Source organism: Podarcis raffonei, chromosome Z (assembly GCF_027172205.1).
Source record: "Podarcis raffonei isolate rPodRaf1 chromosome Z, rPodRaf1.pri, whole genome shotgun sequence".
Taxonomy (NCBI): Eukaryota; Metazoa; Chordata; class Lepidosauria; order Squamata; family Lacertidae; genus Podarcis; species Podarcis raffonei.
Genome location: NC_070621.1, coordinates 13,160,356 through 13,187,456, shown reverse-complemented (window position 1 = coordinate 13,187,456; position 27,101 = coordinate 13,160,356). Strand labels below are relative to the sequence as shown.

The 27,101-nt window shown below is 44.4% G+C and overlaps 1 protein-coding gene across 4 annotated transcripts; it reads right to left on the bottom strand.

Annotated features, from left to right (window-relative positions):
* Positions 1-1,168: 1,168 nt before the first annotated feature.
* TOR4A (torsin family 4 member A) lies at positions 1,169-27,101 on the bottom strand. 4 transcript variants are annotated; one of them, XM_053374087.1, is made up of 2 exons: positions 27,035-27,101; positions 1,169-2,812 (listed from the first exon to the last, which is right to left on the bottom strand). In XM_053374087.1, exons 1-2 carry the CDS (start codon positions 27,075-27,077, stop codon positions 1,533-1,535), a joined length of 1,323 nt encoding a protein of 440 aa, XP_053230062.1. In that variant the 5' UTR covers positions 27,078-27,101; the 3' UTR covers positions 1,169-1,532. The 4 variants fall into 4 exon arrangements, with proteins under 4 accessions (XP_053230062.1, XP_053230063.1, XP_053230065.1 ...); XM_053374088.1 differs by lacking the exon at positions 27,035-27,101 and adding an exon at positions 25,399-25,568; XM_053374090.1 differs by lacking the exon at positions 27,035-27,101 and adding an exon at positions 25,399-25,568 and having other exon boundaries at positions 1,169-2,807.

Below are 27,101 nucleotides of genomic sequence, written 5' to 3'. Positions count from 1 at the left end.
TTAGGGCTCGTCCAACTTGTCCCATACCTAGAAAGCATGGGTCCAAGCAGTTTTCCAATTAACATTTACTCTGGTTCAGTGGTAAAGAGTGGGTTTTCCCAGGGAAAGTGCTGGGACAAGCGGAAGTGTTAACGAGTCACATTCATGCATTTCAATGTGTCTGCTCCGAATAGCATTGGCCACAGCCCATTTTTGCTGCTTCTTTATCAAAGAATACTAATAAACCAAAATCAATACAGTGCTGATAATATGATTAGCTTGACATTTTTCCCAACTTTTTAATTTAATTTTTGACTGTGTTTTCGAGAAAACGTTGCTGCTTTTTAAACTGACAATGTTACGGAACAGCAAAGAACTTGGGGGCTTCCAGATAGGATCGGTGCTCCTCATCCATTCAGGCTTTATGTTGCATCCACATGACAACATCCGCATCAAAATGCCAGCTTGTATCCTGCCATCCCATTTAATCCAGATTTAGAGGCTACAAATCCAGTCACACTTTTTTATATATATATATAAAAAATTGCCAACAACTCATTTGCAATATCTGAATGAGCTGTTTACAATATTAAGCCTCCATCTGGAGGCAACTTTTATTTAAAACCATCAGGATTAAATGCAGTTACCGTATATTCTAATCTTTGCTTCTCCTTGTAATTGTGTAAGATTTTCTCTTTCTTCTATTTCAACCCTTGGGAGCCACCAGTTCAAGATTGGAAACTTGCTGGTGCCCCTTCAAAGGAAAAAGCCCGATTCAAAAGCATTTATAGCTGGGATGGTGAACCTCAGGGCCTGAGGACCAAATGTGGCCCTCATGTCCTCTCTATCTGGCCCTCAGAACTCTCCCCTGGCCACACCTCTCACTGGCCTTGTTTCACATTAACACCCTGAGAGTTATGCCTTTCCTTCAGTAATGCCTCGGGCTCCATCCACACTATACACTTCAAGCAGTATCATATCACTTTAAACAGTCATGGCTTTCCCCAAAGAATCCTGAGAGTGTCGTTTGATAAGACTGCTGAGAGTTGCTAGACAACCCCCTATTCCCCTTCCAGAGCTACAGTTTACAGAGTGGTTGAAAAATCATTCCTCTCCCCAAAGGCATATTTATTTATTCAGGGCATTCACACCCCACCTTTTAGCCAAAGAAAGAAAGAGAAAGGTCTCAGAGCAGCTCACAATATTCAGTACTAAGGCAGTCCTTTGCCGTCAGGCTCACAATCTAAAAAGACATGAAATGTGAGGTAAAAAAGAAATGGGAGGGAAAAGGAAAAAAAGCAATCTCAAGTGTAAGTCCTTCGCTTCCTATATTCCTAGCTGTACATTCTGGCGACCAAAAGCCACGTTGCTCTCATCCCTATTCATTTGCAAAAAAGTCTAGACATTGGTCAACCCAGTACATGTGAGGGATAATGAAGCCTAGAAGGCCGCATTTGGCCCATGGGCTGAAAGTTCTCGACCCCTGCAGTTCACCCTTCCATAATGAAAAGAGGGGGAAGGCAGCCCTTTTGTCAGAAGTTCCCACTTGTCCTTTACAGTAGATTCACCTTGGCTATAACTTGCTTACAACCGGTGATGGCATACTGTTGGCCCCCTTGAGTGTAATAGTTGATCTGGCTGGCTAAGCTCTCCACGTGGCTCGGATCAGGATAAAGGCCTTCGCTCATCATCTCCTCATAGAAGCAGCTCAGGATGTGGCTCTTCTCCAGCAAGACGAAGGGAACAATCTCCGCCAACATCCAAAGAGGGTGGACTTGGTCAAGGACAGGACGGAGAGCAGCCTGCAGCAACTCCACCTTCTTCTGGGGCTGCAGTTGGTCACCAGAGGCATTCTGAAGGAGAACATTGGCGACCTCGTTGCCCCCCAGGTTGCTTATCAGGATGTACACGGCATTGAGGAACTCGTTGGTTTGGTTCGTCTGGAAGAACCCGCCCAGTGTTTCCAGCAAGGCTGTAGACATGAACTCCACCTCGTCCAGGATAAACACGGGGATCTTCTCTTCAATTTCGGCTTGGGTAACCATCTCGCTGATCGTCTTAGATAAATCTTGCTGGCAGGCTGATGTGGAAGCGCTGTCCGGGCAGTGGTGCATGCCGAAGTAATGGAGCACAGAGTTGTGCCCCATGACTGACCTGAAATGTTTGGCTAGCAGCCAACCGACGTGGCTCTTCCCAACCCCACTTGGGCCGTTGAAGGAGATGACCAGTGGTTTGTTGTGTATGTGTGTTGCCAGGTAGTCCTTGAGCAATGCCACAATGCTCTCGACTGCTAAGGCCTGCCCAAAAACCTCTCGGTGCATTGTCTTCTCCAGACCATCCAGATCATATTTCAGGAGGTTATCGTCCAGATTCTCGATGGCGTTCAGGATCTGGAAGCAGACAATTCCTACAAGCAACAGGAGGCACCTCTTGGCTTTGCTCTTGTGCTCGGCAGGGAGGTATTTCCTGGAGTTTCCTGGGTACAATACCCTGGGGTTCTTGGACCTCTTCCTCCGCTTGCTGGATCTGGTTGAGGGCTCCTGCACCGAGGTATCAAAAGTGAAGTACTGAGAACTCTCAAAGCTCGCTTGGCTCAAGAGGGAGGTGGAGGCACTGCCCAGTCTGGCCTTCCCCAAGGAGATCTGCCTCTGGAGAAGCTTTGCTTTGGAGTCCCCAGGCAGGAAGTTCTTCTTAAAGGCATGAGCTGTCCTCCGCAGGCGAATGGCAGCCCGCACTGGGGACGAGAGCAGAGAGAGCTTCTGGGGGCTTTTCAAGGCCTGCTTCCGGCCCTCCATTGTGAGCTCTTGCCGTGGGTCTCGCTTTCCTGCCTTCTCTACGGGAGAAGAAAAAGAAGCATAAGAACACAGCAGGAAAGGCAGCATGGTACAGTGGTTTACTTCCCGTTTCAAAATGCCACAGGGTTGTCATGAGAGGAGAGGAAGATGAGTGGGACACGTTTGTGGAAGACAGATCTCCTATCAGCAGAAATCTCATTTATTTCATTAGATTTCTTACTTGACCTGTACCATAAGGTCCGAGGGCACATTGTAACATCAGAATATACAATTATAAAGCAAATACAGCATAAGACAAGAAAACAGGAGCTTCCGGAGGCGGCGCCAACGGCAATGGCGGTCTCCTTCTAACTACGAGGGAGAAGCTCCGCAGAAATCGGGTCTATCCGCTACGGCGCAGCGGATACCCTTCAAAAAACCGCAGGCGGGGGAAGCCTGCGGCCGTGGGACTCGGCGGGTGCCAAAAGCGCCCCCCCAAGTGGCAAAGGGACCCCGTGAGGGGCTCCGGAGTGGAACGGGGGTGGTGCGGCACTGAGAGTCAATCGCTACTTCTGTGGAGTGAAGCCGCTGCAGCTGTTGCCGGAGAGCGCTGTCCTTTCTTCCTTGAAATTCAGCTTTTAAACTACAACCCGTGAGTAAGATTTTCTAAAGTTGGAAAGATCAAAGGATTTGTTCCTTTGATCGGAATAAAGAACTTGAATTTGGCTCTGAAGCGGGGAAGACGTAAAAAGGAAGTCCATCTTCCGGTTTTGTAGACAGTATTAAAGCAAAGACTACTGGAACTAAGAACCGTGAAAGCTGAATTAAAAAGACTTAATTTTAATGCCAGATCTAAGAACCCCCCTTCAGAGTGGGGGGGGGGGAGAAGAAAGTACTTTTTGAAGGGAAAAGTGGAAGGAAAGAAGAGACCACCACTTAATCCCTGATCCTGGTCTGCCAGGAAAGTGGAAAGTATTGCACCGTTTAGAGACATTGTAAATTTATGTGTTTAACCTGCATTTGAACTGAATTGAAGGACCCCCTTTGCAACTGTTGCCATTTTATGGGAAAATTGGAAAGTTAAAAAGAGATACTGCTGCCTTTAGACAAAAGTTGCGTTGAAAAGAACATTGTTGCCATTGTGCTCCCCTAGAGGAGGATTGGGATATAACTGGGGAATTTCCACTGCAGCTGGCTTGGAGATTTTCTCATAACAAAACAAGTTAAGTTGTGAGAACGACCTTGGGACTTTAAGATAAAGTTATGGATCAGGATAAACCCCAGGAAAAATCTACAAGGATAAAAAGTAGGCAGCAGCAACGAAGACAGTCGATAGTAGTTCCATCTCTCCCAGAAAAAGAGGATACTGGGCAGACAGGAACAAAGGGAGTAGGCCCTGATGAGACATTAAATGCATCACTTGACAAAATATTTGGAGCTTTGGAAAAATTGTCAGCTAAAATTGATTTAAACACTACAACCATCAGCTCCAATACACAGGCTATTGACCGGCTGCTCCGGGAATCTAAGGAGACAAGGAAAATTGCTGAAGAAGCGAAAGAGAAGGTGACGGAGGTAGAGGGAAAGATATCTCCAATTAATTAGCAATTGGAGGATCACAAGGCCCAACTATCTCTAATTGAACTTAGAGACAAACAGAACAATTTAAGAATCAGGGCAGTACCGGACGTGGAAGGAGGCAATTTGTGTGATTTTCTTACATAGGAGTTTGAGGAATTTTGGGGCCTTGAGTCAGATAAAGATTTCAAGATAGTGAGTGCCTTCAGAATTGGCAAAGGGGGAAGAAAGAACAAAGTGAGAGACTGCTTGATTTCACTTAGATCCAAAAAAAGAGAGAGACAAAATATTGAGCCTCCATTACAAGAATCCATTGGAGATAGAAGATTTGAGAATCGAAATCTTCAAAGATATACCAAAGCACCTATTGGATTTGAGAGCTAACTACGGTGACTTAGTCCAACTGTTAAGAAGAAACAGCATTATTTTCAGGTGGGAGTTCCCCCAGGGTCTGTCCTTCAATTATAAAGGGAAAAAAGTGAAGATAAGATCAAAGGAAGACAAAGTGAGATTTTTGAACTATCACGAGGAAGATCTACAGAAAGAGGCGGAAAAAGAGCCGAAGACATTAAGACCAGGAGTCCTGGACATAGGGAACCCACCATCAGGCTTGGAAAAAACAGAGAAAGGAATACCACCCACTGATCAAGAACAACTGACGGGAGCAGTTGGAGGGACTACAGAATAACAACACAATGTCTCTGCAAGCACTAAGTTGGAACATCCAGGGTCTGAACTCCCCTGACAAGAGGAAAAGAATTATTCATTTGTTGAAAAAAGAAAATTTGGACTTGATTTGCCTGCAAGAAACCCACGTGATTAGAACACATAGGAAAGTACTGATTAACAAAAGATTGGGTCAAGAATTCATTTCATCAGACAAAGTTAAGAAGAGAGGAGTGGTGATCTATGCAAAAGAAAGTTTATCCCCAAAATTTGTCTTCAAAGATGAACAAGGAAGATTTGTGGCAATTGAAATACAGGCCCAAGGAGAGAAATTCTTGATAGTAGGTGTTTATGCACCAAATGAGGGGAAATCAGAATTCTTTAAGAAACTGCATGAGACGTTGTTGGACTTTATGGATTATAACATCATTATGCTTGGAGATATGAATGGAGTGGTATCGACAAACATGGACAAGTCAGACAGACAAGTAATAACAAAAGATGGAAGACTACCGAAATCTTTTTTTGAAATGACAGACAATATGGATTTAATTGATACTTGGAGAACTAAGAACCCCCTAAGTAAAGAAGGGACTTTCTTTTCTGAAGCCAAAAAGACCTGGACAAGAAATGACCAAATCTGGATAACCAGAGGAATGGCTCCAAAGATTCGAAAGGTGGAAATCTGCCCCAAAACTTACTCTGACCATAACCCTGTGAAACTGAAAATGAAACTAACACTGACTGGCTCCTTCAGATGGAGGATGAATGACACCTTGTTTAGAGATCCAGAAATTATTAGGAAGGCCCAAAAAATGGTGAAAGACTATTTTGAGATAAATTTGAAGATGTCAGTGGGAAAAAGGGTAATCTGGGACGCAAGTAAAGCTGTTATGAGAGGATTCTTGATTCAGCAGAATGCAATAAAAAAGAGAACTCAAGAAGAGAAAAAGGGAAAGATCTTGGAAAAAATAAAAGAAGGAGAGAAGAAGCTTAGAGTTAAACCAAAGTCACAGGAAATCTTGAGAGAGATCAAATTTTACCAAGCACAATATATGAAAATGACAAATCAGGAGATAGAATGGAAAATTAAACAGATGAGACAGAAGACTTTTGAATCTGCTAACAAATGTGGGAAATTGCTAGCATGGCAATTGAAGAAAAGACATAAGTTAAATACTGTGACTAACCTTGAAGTGAATGGAAAGAACATACAAAACCCACAGGAGATTAGAAACTGCTTCCAGAGATATTTCAAACAACTTTATACACAAGGGCCACAGACAGAGACTAAAATTGATCAATTTCTGAAAACCAATGGATTACAAAAAAATTTCTCAAGAAAACAAATTATTCTTGAACTCTAAAATATCAGAACAAGAGGTTGAAGGTGCCATACAGACTATGCAACTGGGAAAATCTCCAGGGCCTGATGGATTAACCTCAAATACTACAGAACTTTGAAGGACTATTTGATTCAACCACTAAAGGAGGTTTGCAATGAAATCATGGAGGGGGAAAAGGCGCCAGAGTCGTGGAAAGAAGCCTTCATCACACTTATACCTAAAACTGAGTCTGAGAAGACACAACTCAAGAACTATCGCCCCATATCCCTGCTTAATGTGGATTACAAAATTTTTGCTGATATTTTGGCTAAAAGACTTTAAAAAGTTTTAGCAGAAATGATACATAAAGACCAGGCTGGCTTTCTCCCTGGTAGACATTTATCTGATAATATGAGAAATGTAATTAACATTTTGGAAAAGTTACAAGTGAATATTAATACAAAAGCGGTTTTGATATTCGTAGATGCGGAGAAAGCCTTCGACAACATCTCTTGGATTTTTATGGAGAAAAATCTGCAGGGGGTGGGGGTTGGACAAAATTTTGAAAATGGTATAGGTGCGATTTATTCTGAACAAAAGGCTAAACTTATAGTTAATAACATAGTGACAGAAGAATTTAAAATTGAGAAAGGGACACGACAAGGCTGCCCAATTTCCCCACTGCTCTTTATTTCAGTCCTGGAGGTTTTGCTAAATATGATAAGAAGGGACCAGCTGATTCATGGTATTCAGGTCGGAGCAAAACAATATAAACTTAAAGCCTTTGCAGATGATCTTGTATTGACATTACAAGACCAGTACCTAGTACCAAGAGGGCTCTAGAATTAATCCAGGAGTTCGGTCATGTGGCAGGCTTTAAGTTAAACAAGTTAAAAACTAAGGTTTTGGAGAAAAACTTGACGCCTATGGAGAGAGAGAGGTTTCAGAAAGAGACAGATCTGACATTAGTAAAGAAGGTAAAATACTTGGGGGTGAATATGACTGCTAAGAATGCAAATTTATTTAAAGATAATTATGAGAAATGTTGGTCAGAAGTGAAGAAAGATTTAGAGATTTGGTCGAATTTGAAGCTTTCCTTGCTGGGTCGGATTGCTGTCATTAAGATGAATGTACTGCCGAGAATGTTGTTTTTGTTTCAATCATTACAAATCATTGACAAGATGGACTGTTTCAAGAGGTGGCAAAGAGATATCTCTAGATTTGTCTGGCAGGGCAAAAAGCCCAGAATAAAATTTAAGATACTTACTGATGCTAAAGACAGAGGGGGTTTGCCCTGCCGGACTTTAAACTTTATTATGAATCAGCAGCTTTTTGCTGGTTGAAGGAATGGCTACTTCTTGAGAACACTGACATCCTAGACCTTGAAGGTTATGATAATGTATTTGGGTGGCATGCATATTTGTGGTATGGCAAGGTTAAAGCACATAAAGCATTCAAAAACCATATTGTCAGGAAAGCACTATTTAATGTCTGGACAAGATATAAAGATTTTTTGGAGAACAAAACCCCAAGGTGGTTATCACCTATGGAAGCGAAAGCTATGAAAAAACTTAATATAGAGGCAAAATGGCCAAAGTATTGTGAAATTTTGGAACAGGAAGGTGACAAGCTGAAATTGCAGAGTTATGAGAAGCTTAAAGGGAAGGTGCGAGACTGGTTACATTACTTTCAAATAAGAGAGGTTTATAATCAAGACAAAAAAATTGGTTTCCAGGTGGAAAAATCAAAGTTGGAAACAGAATTGTTAGAACCCAATGCTAAGATATTATCAAGAATGTATAACTTGCTGTTGAAATGGAGTACTGAGGAAGAAACGGTAAAATCTGCTATGATTAAATGGGCACAAGATATAGGACATAATATTATGTTTGTTGACTGGGAGCAGTTATGGACCACTGGGATTAAATTTACGGCATGTAATGCCTTAAGAGAGAATATTATGAAAATGATGTACAGGTGGTACATGACCCCAGTCAAGCTAGCAAAAATCTATCATTTGCCCGATAATAAATGTTGGAAATGTAAAGAAATTGAAGGTACATTCTTTCACCTTTGGTGGACGTGCCCGAGGATTAAGGCTTTCTGGGAGATGATTTATAATGAAATGAAAAAGGTACTTAAATACACTTTTGTGAAGAAACCAGAGGCCTTTCTCCTGGGCATAGTTGGCCAATTGGTGCCAAAGAAGGATAGAACTTTCTTTATGTATGCTACAGCAGCAGCAAGAATACTCATCGCAAAGCATTGGAAGACACAAGACCTACCCACCATGGAAAAATGGCAGATGCAAGTAATTGACTATATGGAAATGGCGGAAATGACTGGCAGAATCCGAGACCAGGGAGAAGAGTCGGTGGAAGAAGATTGGAGGAAATTTAAAATCTATTTACAGAAATATTGTAAAATGTATGAATGCTGATGACATTGAAATGAAATGAAGGGGTTTTAGTAACAAGATAGATAAAAATTATAAATTATAAATTTGGAATTTAATATAAGTAAGGATAAAGTAACAGGATATGAATTTGCTGAACCAACTGTTAAAAAGGGATACAAAAAAGGGAGGCGTGAGGAAGTCGGGAAAATAAGTTATCAAAGATAAGAAATTAGAAAAGAGTGATCTGTGTTTTACCTTTTTGTGTGTGTATTTTTTTTCCTCCCTTGTTAGGTTAAATGTTTGTAGTTTTGTATTGTGAAATTTTCTATGTTTTATATCCCTTCTGTGTTTATATTGTTTTTGTGAATGTTTTTTTATCCCTATTGTCAAACTTAATAAAATATTATTAAAAAAAAAAAGACAAGAAAACAGCTCCATGAATAAATCCAGTAAAAACAATTCCATATTTAAAAACAACTTATGTTCTCACAAACACATAGAAACAATTCTATATATATAAATATAAGTTAACTATGCTAGCAGGCCTGGTGCCTGCCGTTGGTTTAGTTGGGCACTAGTCAAGGGCTCCAAAGGAATGCTGGTGGCGCTGTGGGTTAAACCACTGAGCCTAGGACTTGCTGATCAGAAGGTTGGTGGTTCGAATCCCCGCGACGCGGTGAGCTCCCGTTGCTCGGTCCCTGCTCCTGCCAACCTAGCAGTTTGAAAGCATGTCAAAGTGCAAGTAGATAAATAGGTACCGCTCCGGCGGGAAGGTAAACAGCGTTTCCGTGCGCTGCTCTGGTTTGCCAGAAGTGGCTTAGTTATGCTGGCCACATAACCCGGAAGCTGTACGCCGGCTCCCTCGGCCAATAAAGCGAGATGAACTCCGCAACCCCAGAGTCGGCCACGACTGGACCTAATGGTCAGGGGTCCTTTTACCTTTACTAGTCAAGGGATCCAGGGGCTTGGAAGAGCTCCTAACCAGCCCAATCCAGCTGCACCACCATTCACTGGGCCCCGAATTATTTTCATTAGTGGGCAAAGAAGGGGGCATGTGGTGGCTCTCTTAAGCAGCACTGTGTCCTGTCTGTGGGTGGGTGCAGGTGGCACTGTGCCAAGCCCCCTTTCTCAAAAGAGTCTGGCACTGACCCTGCATGACAATAATTGGAACCTTCAGGTCCAGGACTCAGTCTACTTCGTGGGTAAGCAAACTAAGGCCCGGGGGCCGGATCCGACCCAATCGCCTTCTAAATCCGGCCTGCAGACGGTCCAGGAATCAGTGTGTTTTTACATGAGTAGAACGTGCAGTGGCGTAGCATGGGGGGTGCAGGGGGGGCCGGCCGCACCGGGCGCAACATCTGGGGGTTAGGGTTAGGGGGCGCAAATCCACGGGTTAGGGGGTGCAAATCCACAGGTTAGGAGGCGCAAATTACTTGCCTTGCCCCGGGTGCTGACAACCCACGCTACGCCACTGAGAATGTGTCCTTTTATTTAAAATGCATCTCTGGGATTTGTGGGGCATTGGAATTCGTTCATTCCCCCCCCCCCAAAAAAAAATATAACCCAGCCCCTGACACAGTCTGAGGGACAGTGGACCGGCACCCCGCTGAAAAAGTTTGCTGACCCCTGGTCTACTTCCAAATGTCAGGTGGGGGAGGGGCACTGCTTGTTGCTTTACCAGAGGAATCTGGGGAAATGCATGGAAGAGGTAACCAACAGAAGAGTTGGTTACCATCAGCACCACACTTTGTGTGTCTCTTAACCCCCTTTTAAAAGTACGCAATCTCGACATAAGTATCTGTTTCACAAAACTAGACCAGAAAAACCAGCATGTAAGTTTTCTGGGTTGTTGGTTTTTTTAGGTCAAAAGCAATCCCCTTTTCTTGGAGAGCAGTGCCATCTAGAGGCTACTGCCTTTCAAAACACATACTCCTGTCTGCTTTTAACAACCTACTGCAAAATAGGATTTGTTTATTTTTAATAATGATAATAATAATATTGCAATGTAAAAGCATGGATCCGCTGAACCACAAAACCTTTTGTATTCAGCCTGACTCTGAAGCATTAGCATGTAGCAGACAGGAAGATAAAGGGCATGCAGTAGATGGCCCAACTCACTGTTTTTAAATGACTAACAAATAACAATGCCGAAATATATTTAAAATTTAAAAAATGGTCCAGTAGCACCTTAGAGACCAACTAAGTTTGTTCTTGGTATAAGCTTTCGTGTGCATGCACATTTCTTCAGATAGCAAATAACAATGCCATTAATTTTAACAACTTCATGAAGTTCAGTGATGAATCACTTCAATAACCATTGATTTGTTGATGGGTAGAGCAATCCAAACTAAAGGAAGCCAACTTAATCTATGCTGGGGTAAATCATGCCAGTGTAACTAACCCTGATTCAAAACTCCATTAAGAAGAAGGCCTGTTAACATCTGAACCCTCCAGGGGAAGAGGGAAAGTCTTTAAACACACTTTGACTTACACCACCTTTGTACTAGGGAACTCCCACTGGGTTAGCAGGTCACATGACCAATCTGAACATGTTTGGAATAGGGCTATGTCTCCTCCTGCACCAACCTACAACACATCCCATCACACCTGTAGAACACCCCTGTTTCGGGACTTATCCTGGCCTCAGCTCAGTTGGCTGACCTGGGATAGGCGACGTCATCCAGCTAAGGCCAGGATCAGCTGGCTCAGAAACCCGCCACCTATTCAAAATGCCACTAATCCCCCAAGTTATTAGGTTTGGTTTGTCCCCTATTTATTTATCTCGCCCCACTTCTTTCTCTTTATTAGATCCAGTAGAGTAAATAAAGACAACTATGGACATAAGAGCAGGGATTGTATCTTGTGCAATTTCAACTATATAGGCTGGCTGGCCAAAACCCTGCCATTTTATGGGGGGGGGGGTTTAAATAAATCCTGCATGTTGAATGCAGAGCTGGTCCATGAAGACTTTGTGGAGCGGGTGGGGGGGAAATAGTACTAATGATAATAAGAATAAACTGGTTAGATGGACGAATGTCCTGACTATGCATAACACAGCCTTCATTCCTAGTTTTAGAACTGTGTGCATATATATAATGGACAGTTTGGATTGTGGAATGTTATAAATTCCATTGGCACTTTGGAACTCGAGAAGCAGGATGGGAATATGAAAACAAGCCTCTATAGACAATAGGGAGAAGCTCTGCCAGACCCAGGGAGAAGCTATCAGGAGGGCAGCAGACAGGCCCATCGCACCACCAGGCTGCATTCATTCACTCATCAGCACTGATTTCAGTGCCAAGAGGCCAATTGTTCTTTGGGTTAAACTTCTACTAGAAAAATATGTTTGACCCAGTGAGAGCAGGATGCAAAACAGCAGGATGGGCACTGCCTAGATCAAGCATGCAGCAAAAAGAAGGCATGCATTTTCAATCTCAGTAATTAACTTCTAGAGATCAGCAAGTCACTGAGTTGGTGGAAGGGACCTTAGAAATCATCCGATCCAACCAGCAACTCAGTACATGATCTGAAATGCAGGAGGCAACTGCAGGATCCCTGACAGGTGAGCCGTCCAAGCGGCTGTTTCAAACACCTACAGCAAAGGGGAAACCACCACCTCCTGAGGGAGGCTGTTCTATCGTCAAACAGCTCTTACCGTCAGGACAGTTCTCTTAACGTTCACCTGAGCTCTGCTTCCCTGCCATTTCCAGTCACTTGCAATCTCCAGAGGAAAGAGCAGTGGTGGCTGGTACACATTGGGGCTGGTAGGGCAGGAGGCAGGGGAGGGGGAAACAGTAGGTGGAGCCCAGAGCCCATGATAGGTGGAGGCAGAGCCAATGACAGGCAGAGCCAAGCCATTTTATCTTAGGCCCCGTCCTCTTCCTCCCTGCTGAGTTCTGCAAGGGCAATGCTGACAGTAAGGAAGAGGAAGGTGACAGACAGGACAACCCTCTGGACTGGCTGTAAGAAAGCTGGCCAGTGAGTGCTGACCTAAGTTGGTGGGGCACTTACCCATTCACCCTAATAAACCAGCCTCTGCTGTAGGGCAGGAGGCAGGGAGATGAACATTAGGTGGAGAAAGAGCCAGTGACAAGCGGAACCACCACCTGATTTATAAGAAAGAAGGCAAGAAGGTGGGCCAGTCTTATATATAGGTAACATAGAAAGCTGTCTTTGCCAAGTCAGACCATCGCTCTACCTAGCTAAGCATTGTCTACGGTGAATGGCAATGGCTCTCCAGAATTTTAAGACACGCGGTCTTTTCCTGTTACCTGAAAATTTCAGGAACTGAACCTGGGATCTTTTGTACAAACTCATTACAGGCCACATTGAAGCTAATGGACAAAGGTTTTACTCCGAATATAACTCAGTCCATGAGTGGGAAACTTTTGGCCCACCAGATGTTGCTGAACTACAACTCTCATAAGCCCCATCAAACATGGCCAGTAGCAAAGGATGGTGGGAGTTGTAGTTCCCCACAGCTTGAAGCATAAGAACATAAGCAGAGCTGTATAAAAACATTAAGATAATAATAATAATAATAATAATAATAATAATAATAATAATAATTCCATTGTCATGTTGGCCAACCAGATGTCCCAGTGTATCAGGAACCAGAGTCAAGTGTAGGTCAGATGGTATCAGTAAAGTTAACTCTTTATTCAAAGCAACCAAAACAGTTCAGGCCAGTAATCCTACCAACTCTTCCCGGTATGTGTTGCCCCAATGAGGCAGCTGCAAGGACTGAAGGTCCCCGCCTTCCCACAGCTGCCTAAGTTCCGTCCTCTCCAGCGTTTCCCCCCAAGCAATCAGAGACTGCCTCTGAGCACAACCAATCTCTCTGCGTGTTCTGGAAGACCGGGTCGTTTTGGGGGAGCTGGTTTTAGCAGGAGGGGGAGACTCCCTGGATTCTTCAGAGGTCTTCCTCATTGCTGCCCCTTGTACCGCCTCCTTTTCTGCCTCTGAGCCTGGACCGCTCTCTGTCCCTGGCTTTTTCTGCTCACTAAACCCTGTTGCCTCTTCAGCTTCCAGCACCTCCTCCTCCCAGTCTGCTCCCTCTTCTCCTTCTGACCCAGCGACGCGGACTTATAAAAAATATTGGGGGGGCCCGGGAAAGCTCATGAATAATAAATAAGCTCATGAATATGCAAATAAAGTGGCGCCGCCTCCTCGTGAGCGAATAGGGGAGAGCGTGCTGCGCCTATTAATCAGCTCCAAAGGAAATTGGGTGGAGCTTTTGCTCGGGAGGGAGGGCAGGAGGCATGCAGCCCGCCCCCCCTGTGCATTTTGGGCTGGGGGAGGGGCGGCGATGGCGCTCTGCTGGAGGGGCGCCGGAGATTATTGGGGGGGCGGAGCCCCCCCAAACGAATTTTTGAGGGGGCTCGGGCCCCCTCAAGCCCCATGGAGTCGGCGCCTATGTTCTGACCACACATCACTGTCCCACCACCAATCCTCTGGCTCTGACCCTTCTTCCCCTGGGGGTTCCCTTGGAGGTACCCCTTGCTGATGCCTCCCACCACTCATTCACATCCAGCCAGTTCATGACACAATGGGAATCCTGCAAGCAGGACCTAAGTGCAACACTCTCCCCTCCTGCGGCTTCAAACAACTGGTATTTAGTAGCATTACTACTTCTGATTATGGAGACAGAACACAGCCATCATTGACTAGTAGCAACTGATAGTCCTATGCTCCATGATTTTGCCTTATCCTCTTTTAAAGTTATCCTCTTCCAAGTTAGTGGCTACCAGTGACTCCTTTGGGAGGGAGTTCCAGAGTTTAACAATGCACTGCAATGTGAAACAACAACAGTGCATTGGTAGAGGGTTTATACTGGACGGGTCATCATTCTATTTTATTTCTTGTTCTGTGATATGCCCCCTAAATGGTACCACATTATTGCTCCTGGGGGGTGGGCACTCTACAGGGGGAACAGAAGCAGGACACTCATAAAATTAAACCAGAACAATTGTGGTATGAAAAGTTACAGAATTTCAGCAGAACGCTATGGAACCTACAGGAAACGAAGCAGGATATCTGCCCCAAAACTTTTGCAGGCTCAAACAGGATCAAAAGCAGGGTGGCTGATAACAACATGAGCACAAATCATTATAAATATACAATACAGAGGATGCTGGGAGGGGACCTGGGTAATAACAACCGGGGACCATTTCTCTTACCATGCCAGGCTTGTGGAAACAGGATACTTTTACTCAATGGACCTTTCGGTTCAGTGCTACAGAGTTCTTCCTCTGTTCTTAAAGGTTTAACCCCCTTTAATAGTTTTCTTCCTGCTACACACTGCACAGGAAGCAACAAAAGGGGCTTCTAGTGTTCTTGGTAGTTATATTTTGAGGAAGCCAGTGAATCCATGCAAGGGCTCTGTTCTTACCACATAAACCCAAACCATGAGTCAGACGCTACAGAATCAGCGATGCACTTTCTGTACGTTTGGTCCGTCATGGCAGCCAGGAGGAGGAGTTCCAGCCAGCGGCAAACAGAGGAAATAAACCAGTTTTCTCTCAGATTACTAGAAAGCCCCGGCTGTGGTGGCTGCTGCCCATTGGCAGAAGTCAGGGAGCCCAGAAATAGGTGGCACCAGAGCCAATGACAGGCACAGCCATCTAAATCTAGTTTTGTCCCCATCCAGCTGAGTTTTACATGAGCTCAGGTGTGGGTGAACCTGTCAGTTCTGATTTCTCTCAGGTAGGATTCACACCATGCATTTAAAGCACTCTTATACTACATTAACAGCAGTTGCCTGATGGCAAATTCAGAAGCAAAGGGTCCCTTCATGATAGTTACATCACGCCCCCACTCCTCCTAAGATTGTACAATAAAAATGACCTTTCAGGTCTCTTTGTTCTGCTGAGGATGACAGCGTGGTCACATTCTTAAAAGGTAAAGGGACACTTGACCATTAGGTCCAGTTGTGGCCGACTTTGGGGTTGCGGCGCTCATCTCCCTTTATTGGCCGAGGGAGCCGGCGTACAGCTTCCGGGTCATGTGGCCAGCATGACTAAGTCGCTTCTGGCAGGCCAGAGCAGCACACGGAAATGCCGTTTACCTTCCCGCCGGGGCGGTACCTATTTATATACTTGCACTTTGACGTGCTTTCAAACTGCTAGGTTGGCAGGAGCTGGGACTGAGCAATGGGAGCTCACCCCATCGCAGGGATTCGAACTGCAAACCTTCTGATCGGCAAGTCCTAGGCTCTGGTTTAGACCACAGCGCCACCCGCATCCAGGTCACATTCTTACCATACTTTTAATAAACTACGATACCACTTTAAACAGCTATGGCTTCCCTGAAGAATTCTGGGAAATGTAGTATGCTAAGACTGGTGTTAGAAGACCCCCTAGTCCCCTCATGGAACTACAGTTCACAGAGTGGTTCTACGGTCAATCCCTTTTCACAGGGAACTCTGGGAATCGTAAGTCTCTGAGGGGAATTAGGGTTTTCTAACAACTCTTAGCAACTTTTTTTTAAAAAAAACCCCACAGCTCCCATAATTCTTTGTGGGAAGCCATCACTGCTTAATGTGGTACGATGCTGCTTTAAATGCATAGTGTGGATGTGGCCTATGTCCTTTTGAGATCCAGCAGGAAGAAGACGATGATAGAGAGAGCAAATGGTTGTTTTTTTCACAGAGTAAATTACAGCTCACAGAGAGCAAATCAGGCACACACTTAGAAAATGGGTTTCTTTTTGTTTTTTTCAGAGCAAAGTGAAACAGCTTTCAAAAGTTTCAATAATGCAGCCCACAGGATGTATTATTGCTTTTTTTAAAAAAAATAATAATTACAGTGTAGAGACATAAATGCACAGAAATGAAAAGCCCCCAGTTTCAAAATGCCTGGTCCCTTACCAAAGTAAGAGCAATTTGCCTTCAAATGAAACCCATTTCAAGCACTTCTCTGAAGAATGGAGCAGGGCGGGTGGGTGGGAGGAAGAAGAAGAAAGCAGAGACCTCAGGTATCCCAGAACATCCTTGGCATTGCCCCTTGCAATGGACGTTCTGGCACAAAACTGCCTGAGCAAAAAATATTTAGTACTGCAAATAGTGGGCTCATTCATTAGCTGCTTAGAGCCAATTAACACCAGAACTTTGCAGCATCAAGGCATAAGCCAATGCAAATCAGTCTGCAGGAGCTTGGGTGTGTAGGATGTTGACAAAGGAACCCTGCTCCCCAAAAAAGGAAAGGTTCTACAATCCCCCGTGACCCTGTACAACCCCCATTCACCCCGTCATCAGAATTGTAGTCTGTTAAGGGTGCTGGAAGTTGTTAGGAGACCTTCAACAAACTGCATTTTCTAGGACACTTTGTGGGAAGCCATGTGTCTTAAAGTGGAATAAGAGTGCTTTAAATGCATGGTGTTGGTGTGACTCTCATTTTCTACATCAGTTTGCAACCCTTGAAAAGAAAAAAGAAAAGAGAACACATTTTTGGAAATCAACTTCCCATAATACAATGCCTTTCATATGTTATTTTCACTAATATATGCATACTTTACCCTAGTATATGCATTCTTATACACATTACTTGGCCAGAAAATTGCACTGCCAAATTCAGAGAAGTTCAAATTTCGAAGGAGGGCTGCGTGAGAGAGCACTCAGATGCAGAGCTTTAAAGCACAGATCTGTGCCTGGAAAGAGCAGGCAAAAAGGTAAGCGTGGATAAGCCGCTATTTTATCTGTGTCATCTTGAACAGCAGCCACTATGCAATTCACTGCTAGCAATAAGGGCTAACAGTGGATCTTTTACGTTCAAGGTAGCATATGGCGGATTACTGGCTAGATCTAGACATTTTCTGGCTCCCCAGGAGATCAGCTTCCCAGAAACATCATGCTGGCCCACCATTCCTATGGTTTAGCAACAGATGCACAGCAATTTTTTCTCACCATCCCAAGCTCACCTCCTTCTGATAAGTAGGGCTCAGCTATCCAAGGGTTTTGAAAGCATTGCTCTGAAACTGACCCAAGCTCTCTGGGACACACAACCCCAGTGAGGAAAGGTTTCAGCAATTGGGGCTTTCTTTGTTGGGGGGGGGGAAGGACACTCAGAGGAGACATTATTATAGAAATGTTTAAAATTATGCATGACACAGAGAAAGTGGATAGATAGAAGTGCTCCTCCCTTTCTCATAACCCTAGAAGTCATGGGCACCCGATGAGGTTGAATGCTGGAGGATTTAAGATGTGCAAAAGGAAGAACTTCTTTACACAGCACAGTTAAACTATAATAATAATAATAATAATAATAATAATAATAATAATAATAATAGGTGAAGAATCGCAACGATTAAAATGAATGTGCTACCGAAGATGTTATTTTTATTTCAAACAGTTCCAGTGATCAAAGGGGCAGCAATTTTTAAAAATTGGCAAAGAGAAATTTCAAGGTATATCTGGCAGGGTAAGAAGCCGAGGATAAAATTTAAGATATTGACAGATGTGAAAGCAAGAGGAGGCTTCATTCACCCTGCCAGACTTGAAATTGTACTAGGAAGCATCTTGCCTCTGTTGGTTGAAGGAATGGGTGAAATTAGAAGATACTGATTTGTTAGATTTGGAAGGTTTTGACAATAGATTTGGGTGGCATGCGTATTTGTGGTATGATAAGAAACATGTACACAAAGGTTTTGGAAATCATAAGAAGGTCCCTGATTGAAGTGTGGGAAAGATATAAAAATCTGTTAGAACAAAAAACTCCATATTGGTTATTGCCGTTGGAGGCGATGAGTGTGAAGAAAGTCAAAATGACTAGGGGATGGGTGACATATGAGAAGTTAATAAGTAAAAGAGAAGGTAAATGGAAAATGAGACCATTTGAAGAAGTTAAGGAATATGTTAATGACTGGTTGCATTTTTTTCAAATTAATGGAATGTTTAGAAAAGATTTAAATCAAAGGGGTTTTGCTGATAAAGAATCAAAATTTCAGACAGAAATATTGAATAATGATTTTAAAATTTTAGCCAAAATGTATAAGATATTACTAGAATGGTGCACGAAGGATGAAGAGGTAAAACCAGTTATGATTGATTGGGCCAAAGATTTAGGACATAATATACAAATGGAGGATTGGAAAATTATGGCAAGAAGGTCTAAGATTCACTGCATGTACAACTATAAAAGAAAATGTGATGAAAATGATGTATCGATGGTATGTAACACCAGTGAAATTAGCAAAAATGTATAAGACAAGTAACAAATGTTGGAAATGTAAAGAAAAAGAAGGTACATTTTATCATATGTGGTGGGAATGCAAGAAAGTTAAAAGCTTTTGGGAAATAGTATATAATGAATTGAAGAAAATGTTGAAATATACATTTGTTAAGAAACCAAAAGCATTTTTATTAGGCATTACAGGTAATGAGATAAATAAGAAAAAGAAGTTATTTTTATATGCAGTGACAGCGGCAAGAATACTGATAGCCCAGAAATGGAAACAGGAGGAGCTACCTACGATAGAAGAATGGAGAACAAAAATGATGGACTATGCAGAACTGGACAGAATGACAGGAAGGATCCAAAATCGACGAGATCAAAGATTTACAGAAGATTGGGAAAAATTTATTGAATATTTGCAAAAATTAAGTGATAATCAGATTACGTTTGTAAGTTTTAATGAAGCGCTGTGATGGGAGAATGTTAATAATAAGTATTAAAAATGGGATGAAGTTTACAGTAATAATATAAATAATAAATAGAAATGTGCAAAAAGTTAAAATATGAAGGATTGCAGACAAATTGAGGGAAGTCAAAAAAGAGAAATAAGATGTAATTAAGATGTATGGAGTGTATAATTCTGTTTTGTATTTGAAAACTAATAAAAATATATAATAATAATAATAATAATAATAATAATAATAATAATAATTTATTATTTATACCCCGCCCATCTGGCTGGGTTTCCCCAGCCACTCTGGGCGGCTTCCAACACAATATTAAAATACAGTAATGCATCAAATATTAAAAGCTTCCCTAAACAGGGCTGCCTTCAGATGTCATCTAAATGTCTGGTAGTTGTTGTTCTCTTTGACATCTGATGGGAGGGCATTCCACAGGGCGGGTGCCACTACTGAGAAGGTCCTCTGCCTGGTTCCCTGTAACTTGGCTTCTCGCAGTGAGGGAACCGCCAGAAGGCCCTCGGCGCTGGACCTCAGTGTCCGGGTAGAACAATGGGGGTGGAGACGTTCCTTCAGATATACTGGACCAAGGCCAGTATATGGAACTACCTCTCACAGGAGGCAGTGATGACCAGCGGCAGAGCAAGCTGATTGGGCGCCTGGGGCAGTGTGTGTGTCCTACGCCCAGGGGCGGGGCCAGCCACCCGCAGGGCAGGGTGAGCTGGGGCAGGACACTCCACAGGGCCGACAGTAAAATAGGCTTCCAGGTAGAAAAATCAAAATTGGAGACTGAACTGTTAGAATCCAGCACTAGAAATTTGTCAAAAATGTATAATTTGCTGCTGAAATGGAATACACAGGAGGAAACGGTTAAATCAAGTATGATTAAATGGGCTCAGGACATTGGTCATAACATTATGTTTGCTGATTGGGAGAAGTTGTGGACCACCGGGATGAAATTTACGGCATGTAATGCCTTAAGAGAGAATATTATGAAGATGATCTATAGGTGGTACATAACCCCAGTCAAGCTTGCAAAGATTTACCACTTGCCTGATAATAAATGTTGGAAATGTAAGGAAAAGGAAGGCACATTCTTTCACCTCTGGTGGACGTGCCCGAAGATTAAGGCATTCTGGGAAATGATCTATAATGAACTGAAAAAGGTATTTAAATATACCTTCCCTAAGAAACCAGAGGCCTTTCTCTTGGGTATTGTCGGCCAAGGGGTGTTAAAGACGGATATAACTTTTTTTATGTATGCTACAACAGCAGCAAGAATACTCATTGCGAAGTACTGGAAGACACAAGAGCTACCCACCCTGGAAGAATGGCAGATGAAGGTGATTGACTACATGGGTCTAGCAGAAATGACGAGCAGAATCCGAAACCAGGGAAGAGAAGCAGCGGAAGAAGAATGGAAAAAATTTAAGGACTATTTAAAGAAATATTACAAAATTAATGAAAGTTAGAATGATGTTGGACTAGAAAATAAATGGTTACTATTAGTAATGGATAAGATAAGGAGAATAAGGAAGATTTTTTTTTTTTTAATAATATTTTTATTGAACAGTTTTTTATATAACAGAAACAAAACATACATAAACAAACATCAAACAATAATAAAACATAAAACAAGTACCATTTCATAACCCAATTTCTGAACCTTACTTCCACGACCTCCTCTTACTTGCCGTTTCTGTATTCCAAATTCTTACAGTTATTCAGCGAAATCTTGCCTTATTTTGTTATAAATTTATACTAATCACCCTTATTCTCTTTGTCATGACCATTACTAATAGTAACCATTTATTTTAGTCCAACATCATTCTAACTGTCATTAATTTTATAGTGTTTCTTTAAATAGTCCTTGAACTTTTTCCATAACATTATGTTTGCTGACTGGGAAAAGTTGAGAATAAGGAAGATTAAATTAAATTAAAATAAGGGAAGATTTGCTGAATAATTGATTAGAAATTGGAATACAGAAAAGGGAGGCATGAGGAAGTCGGAGAAGAAAGGTATAAGAAAATAAGATTTGAAATTGTATTTGTTTTTGTTTGTTTGTTTGTTGTGTTTATTGTGTTGTATTGTTATGTTTTTGTGGTTATAAAAAATTCTTTAATAAAAATTATATATATTAAAAAAAAAGGACACTCCACAGGGCCTCCAAAATGTCTGCCTACCTCCTCCCACTCAGCCACCCTACAGCTGGGGTGTGGGGAGGCAGTGGGCGGACCGTTTGGGGCCCCACAGTGAGTGGCGCCCAGCATTTTGTCACCCCCCTCACTGGTGACACCCAGGCAGCCCGCCCCCACCACACACCCCCTGCCTCTGCCCTGCTGAAGACCTTCAGCTTGGACTACTTTAAAAGAGGATTCATGGAGGAGAAGGCTATCTATGGCTACTAGCCATGGTGGCTATGTTCTGCCTCCATTGTTGAAGGCAGTGTGTTTCTGAATGCCAGTGGCTGAAAACTGCAGGAGGAGAGAGGGCTCTTGCGCTTGGGACCTGCTTGCAGGCTTCCCATGGGGCATCTAGTTGGCCACTGTGAGAACAGAATTCTGGACTAGATGGGCTATTGGTCTGATCCAACAGGTCTCCTCCAACAGGTCTCACTTAGCTCAAAGGTATACTCCATGTGCCAGAACCCTTGAAAGTCACTTCCAGTCAGGGCATGCAGCACTGAGCTAGATGGACCAATAGTTTGACTCCCTCATAAAAGGCAGCTTCCTAAGTTTAAAGGGAAAGACCATAGCTCAGTGGTGGAGCATCTGCTTTGCACACAGAAGGTCCCAGGCAGAGCAGGGAAGGATCCTGTGTCTGAAAACATGGAGAGCTGCTGCCAGTCAGCATGAACAGTACTGAGCTAGATAGACCAATGGTCTGAATGGCATGAGATGAGGAGGGGGCTTAATCCCTGTAACTGAAGCTTTATGGTTTTAACTTTATTGGTAACCACCATCACCCTAAGCCCTCAGCGTGGGGATTGGAAGAGATGAAACAAATAGGTCAGGAAATGGGTTTAAAAGTAAAGGATAAAGGGACCCCTGACCATTAGGTCCAGTCGCAGACGACTCTGGGGTTGCAGCACTCAACTCACTTTACTGACTGAGGGAGCTGGCGTGCAGCTTCCGGGTCATGTGGCCAGCATGACTAAGCCGCTTCTGGTGAACCAGAGCAGCGCACGGAAACAGTGTTTACCTTCCCACCGGAGTGGTACCTATTTATCTACTTGCACTCTGATGTGCTTTCGAACTGCTAGGTGGGCAGGAGCTGGGACTGAGCAACGGGCGCTCACCCCGTCACGGGGATTCGAACCACCAACCTTCTGATCAGCAAGTCCTAGGCTCTGTGGTTTAGACCACAGCGCCACCCTAAGCCCTCGGCGTGGGGATTGGAGGGGATGGAACACATAGCTCAGGAATATCCGCCCTCCCTTCCCCACATGTGGGCGGGGTTTGCGGCACCAAGCAAGGCTCACCTGGGCGGGTGCCACCCACCTGCCTGAGCTGGCCTTTGACCCGCCCCTGGCCAGGGAGGACAATGGACAGCCGGCCGGGGGTGGGCCTAAGGTCAAAGGAAAAGAGGCTGACTCCTGGGCTCAAGCCTCTTTTGCTGCTTTTCCTTCTGGGATCAAGATCAGGATCAGGAGTGTATCCAGGCGGCCGGGCTGAGCCTTCTTTACTTTTGCTTGCATTTGGGCGGTGGGGGGGGCATCGCTCCCCACCACCCCCTGCCCGGTGCCCCTTCCGACCCAGGCGGGCAGCGTGGGGCTCCAGCAAGGCCGCGGCTGGGCCTGCCTGCTTTTATGGCGGGGGGGGGCACTGGGAGGGCGCCACAGGCCTGACTAGGCTCAGAACGCGGCCTAGTCCCTTTTCTCAGTGGCGGGGTTTAGCAGCTCTCAAGTAGCTGCTTATGAACACTGGCATTCCAAGGACCCAGGAAGAGCAGGCAAAACTTGTTGGGCCTCATTCTTGAGCAGAAACACTTTACGCCCCTACTGATGGAAGGTGCTCACCCACCCCCCTGTTTGCTGCTCTAAATCTCCAGCAGGGCTGGCAACAGGAAGGGAGCAAAAGTATTTGCAGGCTCCTGGTTAATGTTTCCTGGGACTAGTAGGGCAGAATGCTTCAAAATTTCCACATGTAAGGATCACAAGCATTTTTCAGGATGTGGAAACATCTGGTCTTTGCAATCAACTTGCAACCACACTAGTCAGGGAATGCTTTGCAGAACATTATCTCACCACCATTTTCTCACTGATATATGGGCAAACAGCGACCAGCAGTCTTCATATGGTTTGTGGATGTCGGATGTGCTGAGTCACCTCATCTGACACACACAAACTCTGGAAGCAAGGCTACCAACTTGTTTTACTGATGGGCTTTTAACTGCAGCAACCACAGGGGAACCTTTTCAGCCGAAGGGCCACATTCCCTCTAAACAAGCTTCTGAGGGCCACATACCAGTTGGTAGGCAGGGCCAGGAGCAAAGGTGGGTGGAGCAATGGATTTTACCTTTGTACTGTCAGCTAATTCACACACACAAACCCCTCTATCTTCCATCCTGGACAAGCAAGAGGCATTATCAGAGTTTAAGGGTACTGCCCACCCAGGCAAAAAGCAAGAGGCATTATCAGAGTTTAAGGGTACTGGCCACTCAGGCAAAAACACTAAAGGTGTGAAGCAGGGTCAATGCAAAGCGTTACCTAGGGAGAGGGGGTGTGGTCTTGGAAGAGTTTTTAGGGCCACATAGAGAGGCCTGGAGGCACTACTCCTGCTTTGTAGGCACAAACTGAGCAACTGAAGCTTTTCCTAGCAAGGAGCTGAAGCAATGGGGAAAACCTCAGCTGCTAAATTTAGCCCATTGCAGGCAGCTGTTAAAAGCATAGGAATAGGCAGAAAGGTGGCAACACTAGCCGGAAACCCTCTAAGTGGAGAAATGGTTCATCAGATGGGTGACCAGTTGATCGCCAACGTGGTCATGCTGTGTGCACTGCCAGAGAATTTTCAATAATCTGTTTTGACATGTGCATTTCCCTTGAAGTTCCAAAGCAGGAAGTGCATCTTTTTATGTTTGAGCGCTGCGCGACGTGTGTCTCATTCCTAGTTAGAGAACTCATTTCCAGAGATTCATGACTTGCCATTGAAGTTGCAAACTACTTCCAAAGAAAGATGTGCTGATAAGCCACAATATCACTCCCAGGCACAGTACATGCAAGGGAAAGTCTGCGCACATGCACTTTCCACACCAGGAAAAAGTTTCACTTATAGCTTTCCTGCTTTTCCTATGGCTAAAGTGCAGGAGCCCAACTAGAAAACAAAACTAATGACAGCCTTAGAGTTGCCACCTTTTAAGCTAACCCTGCTCATCTGCCTTTAGCTGCACCTCAACTGGCATACATTAGCAGATGGCAAAGCTGTTTTGAAAGGCTTTGCCAGCAGACAGATCACGTGACTTGTGAAACGCAGGCCAGGTCCGTTTTTTTCTGGTCAGCTGGCAAACCCAGTCCCACGTCCCTCCGTCTTTCCCTGGCCATTACAGAAGAAAAAGATGATGCCAACCCAAAGCAGCCTCATACAACCCCTAACAGTTGAAATCATTTTTCAGTTGCAGAAATTCAGCAAAGGCCATTTCACTGCCATCCTTTTCAGCTCTGTACCAGTAAAAACTTAATTCTCTTAAGCCAACTGCATGCCAGCCAGTTACTCACAGCATAGAAGTTTGCTCGGGGCATTGATTTCTCTGCATGGTTGCAAACTTCATACAGTAGACTTTTGCTCCTCTGCAACTTGATCTGAAGACCACCAGCAGGTGATTATAACCCCCCACCCCCAACACTGCAAAGACAAGTTGCTGCTGCTGCTGCTGCTGCAGATTAAGATACTCTTAAAAGACAGTGACACAGAAGGTTGCTTTCTTCCTTCTGGAGCAGCCGGCAACTATACAACCCTGTACTGACCCCCATCAAAAAAATAATAAATACTGGATCATCCACTCCACCCATCCAACCCAGCCCCACCACAGACAGACAGAGAGCATTACCAAGCATTGGGCCTTCTTCGGAGCTGCAGCAGCAGGGAACTTGCTTCCCTCCTCTGAAGGAGCCGGGCCAGTCCCAAGGAGCCGGCGTTAGCCATGTGGCATTTTTTTGGAAGTCGAGTCAGCAGGGTTGAGAGTGCAACCACTTGTGCAAAGCTGATGTGGCCTTTCCTCTGTGTGTGTGTGTGTGTGTGTCAGAGAGAGAGAGAGAGAAAAGAGCAAGAGATGGGAGCAGGGCCCTCCTCCCTCCTGAGCTTCCTCCTCACACCCTCACGAGGCCTTATCGCTGAAGCACTGTGCAGCTGTGTTTGGCTGCTGGCCTGTCTGTGTTGCAAGAGTTCAGACACACACACACACACAGAAACATAAACACCACATACACACACGGAGAGAGGCAAAAAGCCCATTCATTGGCTGCGTCTGGGTTGCGACAGGAAACCTGACGCTGGTTATGTGAGGCAGATCAGGCCACAGTCGCCACCCATTCCGCTACGGGTCTCTTGAGTCAAAGAGAGGTGAAGGGGCGGTAGGCCAGCCGGCCTGCACCACAGGATAGTCTGAAGCTTCTCACTTGGCCCCCAATTAAGGTGGATGACTTCAGACAGGCTGCTGTGCTCCACTTGGGCCACGTGCTCCAGCTGCGACGTCTGAGGCCTTCATTACATGAGCCACATGACCAACTTTTACAGAGGACAATCCTCTATTTGAAGGGATTTGGACTATCCCTGTCTAAGGCCGCATTCACAGCGTAAAAACCACCATGATACCACTGTGGACAGTCAATGGTTTTAGTTTACAGGAACTTAAGAGTTGTTAGGAGACCTCTCTTGAACCTACAGCTCTCAAGAGTGGTTTCTCAGGGAACTCTGGGAATTGTAGATCTGGGAGGGGAAGGAGGTTCTCCCAACAACTCTCAGCACCCAGAACAAATGACAGTTCCCAGGATTCTTTGGGCAAAGCCATAACCTGTTATCAGAGTGCTTTAAATGTGTGGTATGAATGTGGCCTGCCCCTGGTCTAACCACCACACCAAACATCCAAGCCCTGGAACATAGGTTGTTGCTGGCACTGGTCTGCCTTGAGAGACAATGGAAGAGGATGCCTTCGGGGATAAAGTCAAGCGGTTGGAGAGTTACAGCACCTGCTACAGCCTCCCACCTTTCCTCCAAAAGGCTCAAGGTGGTTGTACAGTGTTCTCTCTCTTTGCCCATTTTATCCTCACAGCAACCCTGTGAGGTAGGATAGGCTGAGAGACAGCAACTGGCCCAAGGTCACCCAAGTGAGCTTCATGGCAACTGGTGGTGTAGTTGTTAGAATGTCTGTCGGCCAAGGACCTAGGAGGCCAGGGTTCAAGTCCCCACTCGGTCATGAAGCTCACTTTGTAACCATGGGGTTGGCAAAAGGCTTGGCAGATAGGCAGAGGATATGAATATAATAAAATAAAAAATAAGCCACAGACCTTCCCCATCCCAGCTTTTTGTCTGCTGAAGCAGCCACCCAGCACAACAACAAAATCAAACCAGGCAAATAATTACAGGGTTGCCAGTTTGTTTGTTTTTGTTTCTTTTAAAGACTGCTGTAGGTATGCCTTGAATAGCTCTTCTCCCCTCATTTACAGTTCCTAAGGCCAGTCACTCACCACTGGAAGGGTCTCTTGCTGCATCAGCTGAAAACACTCCCATGTCATTGCCCCTTTTCAGGCTCTG